Below are 6,754 nucleotides of genomic sequence, written 5' to 3'. Positions count from 1 at the left end.
TTCTGCCCGGGGTCTCCCCGCGGACCGCAGAGGCGCTTTCCTGCGCTGCGCAGCCCCGGGTCCTCTCGGGTCCGGCTCGCCTGCCCCGCCCCAAGGCCCGACGGCCGCGAATCCCTCCGGGCGCGGCCCGGGTGTGCGGCACAACGGGGCTCCGGCCGGCCGCCCTCCTCGGGGCCCGGGGCTTGGGGAAAACACCGCCCACAGCCGCCCTCCCGGCCTGCGCATCCGCGCTCTACCCGCCGGCCCCGGGCACAGCGGCGCGTGCGCGGAGGAGCGGCCAGAGGGCGGCGCGCGCAAGCTTGCTATCTGCGCTTGCGCAGGACAAGGGCCGGCGGCGTACGTGCGGGTGACGTTCACGGGTCGCTCGCTCGCTCGCACGCACGCACGCACGCACGCACGCACGCACGCACGCACGCACGGCGTCCGGGAAGCGCCGAGTTTCGGGACGCCAGAGTAGGCCCGCGAAGGGGACTGGGAGGCGCTGCTCGGTGCGGGCGCGGGGGAGGGGTGTGGGGAGGGCCCTACGGTGGCCGCAGAGGGACGCGCTACGGCGCCCACGCTGGGCCAAACGCCGCCGCCGCCGGGTGCCGGCGCCCCTTCGCCTGCGGGGCGGTCCCGGGCGGGGATGTGTGACGCTGGCCCGGGACCAGACCCCGACGGCCGTCCAGCCCGGCGGCCCGCGTCCTCCCACTGACCGCGCGAGGCCCCGCGCCCTCGGCAGCATGCGGCCGCCCCGCTCTTCGCGCCCCGGACCCCAGCGTCGTCGCCGGGCTCCCCAGCGGCTCGGGACGCCGGCGCCGCCACGGAGAGGGCACCCGGTGAGCGGGCCGGGGGCGGCTGGGGGACTCGCCCGGCGGGTGACCAGGCCACGGGGCCGCGCCGAGGGCGGAAATGGCGGCGGGCCCGGCGGGCCGTCTCCAGGGCAACGGGCCGGGCGGGGCGCGCGGGACCCGGAAGTGGCTGCGGCCTGCTGGTCGCCCGAGCTGCGCGGAGTTCCGGCCCGAGAGGCTCGGGGCCGGGCCCGGCTCGCCGTGGTCCTGGTCCTGGTCCTGGTGCTGGTCCTGGCCGGCCGCCCCGAGCGGCGCGTCCCGGGCCCGGGAGCCGCGGGCTCCTGCCTCGTTAGAGGGAGCGGGCCGAGGCGCCGCCGTCGCTGTGTCGGGCCCTGCAGTGATGGCAGCTGTCCGCCCGGGGGTCCACAGCGCCTCCCAGACACAAGCCGACCAGCCTCTGGGTCTCCTGCGGCCCGCGGAGGACACCGTCCTCGTGACTCAGGCCGTGAAGCCTGGGGGACCCGGGTCCTGGGGAGGGAGCCGCCTCAGGGCCCTGCAGTGGGTGCTTCCGCCGGCCCCCAGCCCAGCCCCAGTGCCACCCCACCCGCCTGGACCCGGACCGGGAACAAACGCGGAGGCACAGATGGGGCGGTGGGCAGGGCACAGGTGAGGTCCCCGGGAGCACGGGCCTCGGTGGCCCGACCCGTGCAGGAGGCGGAGCGGGGTGTCTCCTGGACGGTGTGACCGCGCCTGGTGGGAGGGCCGAGCACTCCGCCAGGGAGGCCCGGTTGAGGGGGACGGAGAGGGCATGGTGGTCTCGTAGTTCTTGGAAGTGGTGGGCTTGAGATCCGAGGTGAAGCTCCAAATTCTCCGCCCCCTCGGTTAAGTGTCGTTATAGAAGCGCTCTCCGCAGAGGAGAATAAAGAAATGTAGTGGCCGAGGGGGGGGGAGAGGGAAGGAGCAGGCTGGAGGACACCACGGGAAGGTGGCAGTGGGGCCGGGCGGGTCGCACGCGCTCCCCGGCCTCGGCCGCCAGGACTGGCTAGCAGGAGCCCAGCGCCCAGACTGAAGTCGGAGGGTGCCCTTGGCAGCGGCCCCTCATCCTGTATCCAGCGTTCTCCCTCAGGTCTTACACATCCCTGCTTCCGGTACTTTATTTCCATCCGCAAGTGACTTACGCGAGCAGCAAATAGCTTTTATTAGGTGAAAACAGAACCATCTGCTATTTCTGAGAAAAAAAAAAAAAAAAACCCATTGCCATTGATTGATTCCTACTCCTAGCGACCTACAGGAAAGTAGACCTGCCCCCTTGGGCTTCCAAAGCTGTAATCTTTATGGAAGCAGACTGCCACATTTTGCTCCCGAGGAGCAGCTGGTGGGCTCAAACTGTGCGCCTTTCAGTTAGCAGCTGAGCACTCAACCACTGCGCCACCAGGGCCCCTTTTATTTCTGAGAACCCCTGGTGGATACCATAGGCATGGTCAGTGGTGGCCAGTGCCCTGGTGACAACACTGGCTGTCATCTGTATTAGCTTCCCACAACCCTGGGAAGGCAATGCAGTGGCGTCTCCGTGTGACCCATCAGGAGCCAGTCTCGGAGGTGACATTACACCAGGATCCAGGCGTAGCAGGAGGACCCTGAGCCCCGCCCCGCTGCCTGCCCTCACCCCAAGCACTCACCTGTGGAGTTGCTGGAGCGAACCCTTTGCTTCCCCTTTGGGGGACCATGGAGGCCTGTAATCTCCGGGTAAAGCAGCCACAGATGGCAGGGAGCATGGCCGTGACAAGTAAAAGCAGTGGGTGAACCGAACGAGTGGAGCTGTGCAGAGTCCGTCCGAGCATGAGGGTGGGTGACCTCCTGAGTGAGGCCTGTCCTAGCCCCACCAGGCTCATGCAGCCAGCTGCAGCTATCAGAACGGTTTGGGGACCTGGGCTGGGGGAGGTCCTGGCCCTTCTTTCCAGCACCCAGAGTGGACCGGGTGCTTCTGGTTTTGCACATTGTATGGTCCCATCCCAGCGTCTTCTGGCGTTTGTGACAGGGAGGGCCAACACGTTGGCCGGGGTGTCCTGGGCTGACTGGCCCCTCTCCTGCCCTCTCCCTTCCAGGCCAGCATCTCCCTGGGGCCTCAGCCATGGGCTCCCAGGCCTAGGCGCTCATGACGCCTCTGCCGACTGCCTCCTGGCCGCCGCGAGCTCGCGCCGCCGGGCCCCCATGCCGGTCATCCCCATCCCACGGCGGGTGCGCTCCTTCCACGGCCCGCACACCACCTGCCTGCACGCCGCCTGCGGGCCGGTGCGCGCCTCCCACCTGGTGCGCACCAAGTACAACAACTTCGACGTCTACCTGAAGACGCGCTGGCTCTATGGCTTCATCCGCTTCCTGCTCTACTTCAGCTGCAGCCTGTTCACGGCGGCGCTGTGGGGCGCGCTCGCTGCGCTCTTCTGCCTGCAGTACCTGGGCGTGCGCCTCCTGTTGCGCTTCCAGCTCAAGCTCTCGGTGCTGCTGCTGCTGCTCGGCCGCCGGCGCGTCGACTTCCGCCGGCTCAACGAGGTGCTCATTCACGGCATCCATGTCACGGTGCTGCTGGTCGGCGGCCTGGGCTGGTGCTTCATGGTCTTCGTGGACATGTGAGGCGTGCTGGTCGGCCGCCTGGGCTGGGGCTTCGTGGTCTCCGTGGACCTGTGAGGCGTGCTGGTGCCGCCCCTCCCTGGTTCGGGGGCAGGGGCGTCGGTGGCCGCATTCTCCCCAAGGTGGGGAGGCCAGGTCCTTGGAAACCTGTCTGCCCACCGTTCCACCTGAGGTCTGCAGGCCCCTAGCAGAGGCGGCCTGGTGGCTTCACCCGCCGTCCACAGGTCTTCAGCACAGGAGAGAAAAGGGCTGAGACTTGTTCTGAGACTTGTCTTTTTGCTTCCGCCTCCCATGTACGCACTTGGCAGGTGTCCCCTCCCGCCACGTGCCTGTGGTTTGTGTACACACTTGGTCAAGTCGTCCTGGGTGTGGGGCCTGTCTGTCCATTCTGCACTTGGAGACCTCCTTGGGGCTCCCTTAACCCCTTCTCGGGAACAATATCTGGCATGACTTTACCCCCCGCAATGGAGTGGGAGACCCTCAGCCCCCGGGTAGGGGGTGTCACCAGGACAAACCCAGAGGATCCACCCTCCCCTCCCACCCCTTGTCCGCCACCCAGCCGAGCCATAGGAAAGCGTTGGCTCCACTCGCTGCACTGCACTGCCACCAATCTCTGCACTCCACCCACCCCCCCACCATTCCAGCACAGCCCTTGACCCCCTCTGTATGTCCCTGGCGTCCTGGCACAGCCCTTGTCTCCCTCTTTCCCCAGTGTCCTGGCCCAGCCATCGGCCACCTCCTGAGCGACCATTGGGCTAAGAGCTGCGAGTCACAGGCCAGGCTTCAGGGTCATGGATTTGCTTAGATACCTGCCATAGGAACTGCAGGTGGTCTGGGCAGACTCCTAGCTCAGGCCGGGATCTCCTGCTCCCAAGTAGGAAAGCACTGTGTTGTCCTGTGCTAGCTGGGTCAGTGGGTCCAGGGCAGGGCTACTGCAGGCCTGTCATCCTGGCAGTCTGTGGAGAACTGCAAAGCTGGGTGCTGTGAGTCTAGTCAAAGGGGGCTTTCTGGGAAGGCAGTGTGATTCCTTTGTGGTTTGTGGGCGCTCCCCAGATTGAGCTCTCAGCACTTGGAGCAGCAGCTGAGGTTTCCAAGGCCTCTGGTTATACGCTGTGGGAAAACCCACGCAGACTTACCCAGGGAGTAGCTCTCAGGAGTCAGATATGAAGGCAGGCCAGGGCTGTGAGTAAAGACACACCTGCTGCTTTGTCCTACCTCATGGGTGAGAAAGCAGTCAGGCATGGGAAGCAAAAACCAGTGCGGGCGCGGGAGAAGCTGGACTGGGTAACAGCTGTTGTGGAAAGGGCCAGTGTCGCCCCAGCCCTCACCCCCACAGGGCTCTGTGTCCCTGTGGTGTGGTGATGGCTGGCTGTAGACAGGAGATGGTGGACACTGGTGAGTGGAAGGGGTCTCTGAGTAGTGGCAGACACTGGGGACCAAGACATAGGCCCAGCACTGAGGACGACAAGCAGGCAGCACTGGTCTCACCCTGGAAGCTGGTCATCCCCTCCCCCTCTCCCTGCCTCCCAGGGAGACCAGCAGCCCGACGACTTGTCTGGACCCTTGTGTGCCCCCAAAAGAGAAACCTCGAAAAACCTAAATCAGGTACAGAAAGCAAAAAACCTCAGCTGTGCAGCCATGCTCTTGACTCTGGTCAGCTCCTGCTCTGTGTCCCCCGACATGGCATCCGTGGGGGCTCGCTGGGTAGGGCTGCTCCCGCCAGGTGGGTCTGAGTGAGCAGGTGGGCGCTCGGGAGCCGTTGCACTAAGTCATGAGCTGCTCAGATCCACCAAGTCCTCCCACCGGGAGGGCGAGGCAGGCACGTGTCCATGGGCCGGGGCAGCAGGGAGGGTCCTCACGGCAGCACCCAGCTGATGGTCCTGTCACGCTGACCTGGTGCGCGTCTCAATGCCTGGGAGATTCTCTATAAACTGAACCACCTGCATTAAACTTAATTTTCGTAACGTGCGGATGGAGTGATTGCTTAAAGCCAAACAGCTCCTTTGTTTATAAAGTATTTATTTTGTTAAGAATATACACAGCAGAACACACCAATTCAAGTTTGCGCGTGTACAGTTCAGTGACGTTGATTACATTCGTCGAGTTGACAGCCGTTCTCACCCTCCTTTTCTGAGTTTTCCTCCCCCGTTAACGTAAATTCACTGCCCTCTAAGGTTCTTGTCTAATCTTTCAAGTTGCTGTTGTCAATTGGATCCCAAACTCAATCCCTTTTTTAAGGATGTAATAAACCACCAAAACACCCACGGACACCATTGTCACCTGCCGACTTGACATTTTTAAACACGAGTTGGCCGTGCAGTGTGAGCTAATGTGTTTGCCCAGGGTGCCTCTGGCCGCAAGGCCACTATGGGAGCCTGTCCTAGGACTGGTCAGAATCACAGGCCAGCCACCGAGTTTGGAGCATAGCGAGGACCCCAGGTGGGTCCCCAGTGGCTGCCTTTGCCAGCAGAACCCTCTGGGTGTTCCAGTGACTGCTCGAAGAAGGCTAGAGGTGGCAGTGCTCTAGCCTCGCTGAATAACGCTCGCTCGCTGTAAACGCAGTGAGCTCTCAACTTCGGGGAGAATGCATGTGCTCGGAAAAACACTGGAAAAAAAAATAACCAACCAGAGCTGCAGTTCTTGTCTAACCCAAAAGCAATTTGAGAAAGGAGCCACGTCATTACTTAGTCTCTTTGTTTCATAAAGGCCACACTAGCGTCTTTGAAAGGGGAATTGGTGAGTCCTTTTTTTCCCACTGGCAGATTTCTTCCAACATGACGATGGTGACAACGATGATCGTCCTTCCAAGCAGCCAGAAAACGTCACGTAAGAGGAAACCGGTTCAGTTTACGTATCGACGCCTCTGTCATTTCTGGAGCTTGTGTGACACCAGAAGGAAACTGTGCAGGTCACGGTGGGATGTAGCCTGAGTTGGTGATGGCAAGAATTCCCAGTGTCCTCACAGAGACCCCCCCTGCAAACACAGGAGACTCAGAAGGCTGAGCCCCGTGCCCCGAAGGTCTTCATTCTCACACACTCCTCGGGTGGGGAGCTGGGTGCTGGGCCCTGAGGCTGCTGTGCAGGTGTCCTTGAACCCAGATCTGGGTGGGTCAGATGACCACCCCCTTGGTGAGCTCCCCCACTCCTTTCCTGTCCCTTCTCCCCCTTTTTCTTCTCAGGCCTCACCTCCCTCTTCCCTCCTTCCATTTTCCTCCCCCTCCTCCTGCTCTAGCTCCTCCTTCTCCGCTAACTCCGCCCCCTCCCCTCCTTCTCCTCCTCTGACTTCCCCTTAGCTGAGATCAGGTGGCTCAGGGGCCCCAGAAGCACGTTTCTCGTTTTGACGGAGGCCTTTGATT

The 6,754-nt window shown here is 63.0% G+C and overlaps 1 protein-coding gene across 5 annotated transcripts; it reads left to right on the top strand.

Annotated features, from left to right (window-relative positions):
* Positions 1–498: 498 nt before the first annotated feature.
* On the top strand, positions 499–5,453 carry TMEM250 (transmembrane protein 250). Of its 5 annotated transcripts, none has more exons than XM_049896443.1 (2): positions 499–818; positions 2,876–5,453. In XM_049896443.1, exon 2 carries the CDS (start codon positions 2,982–2,984, stop codon positions 3,399–3,401), a length of 420 nt encoding a protein of 139 aa, XP_049752400.1. In that variant the 5' UTR covers positions 499–818; positions 2,876–2,981; the 3' UTR covers positions 3,402–5,453. The 5 variants fall into 5 exon arrangements, with proteins under 5 accessions (XP_049752400.1, XP_049752397.1, XP_049752396.1 ...); XM_049896440.1 differs by having other exon boundaries at positions 2,355–5,453; XM_049896439.1 differs by lacking the exon at positions 499–818 and adding an exon at positions 880–1,436.
* Positions 5,454–6,754: the final 1,301 nt, after the last annotated feature.

Source organism: Elephas maximus, chromosome 9 (assembly GCF_024166365.1).
Source record: "Elephas maximus indicus isolate mEleMax1 chromosome 9, mEleMax1 primary haplotype, whole genome shotgun sequence".
NCBI classification, from domain to species: domain Eukaryota; kingdom Metazoa; phylum Chordata; class Mammalia; order Proboscidea; family Elephantidae; genus Elephas; species Elephas maximus.
This window is presented reverse-complemented; position numbering and strand designations above follow the sequence as displayed.

Coding starts and splice junctions, on each gene's coding strand:
- TMEM250 (XM_049896439.1), top strand. CDS start 892: ATGGCGGCGGGCCCGGCGGGCCGTCTCCAGGGCAACGGGCCGGGCGGG. Junction 1,437..2,875: donor GGGCGGTGGGCAGGGCACAG/GTGAGGTCCCCG, acceptor TCTCCCTTCCAG/GCCAGCATCTCCCTGGGGCC.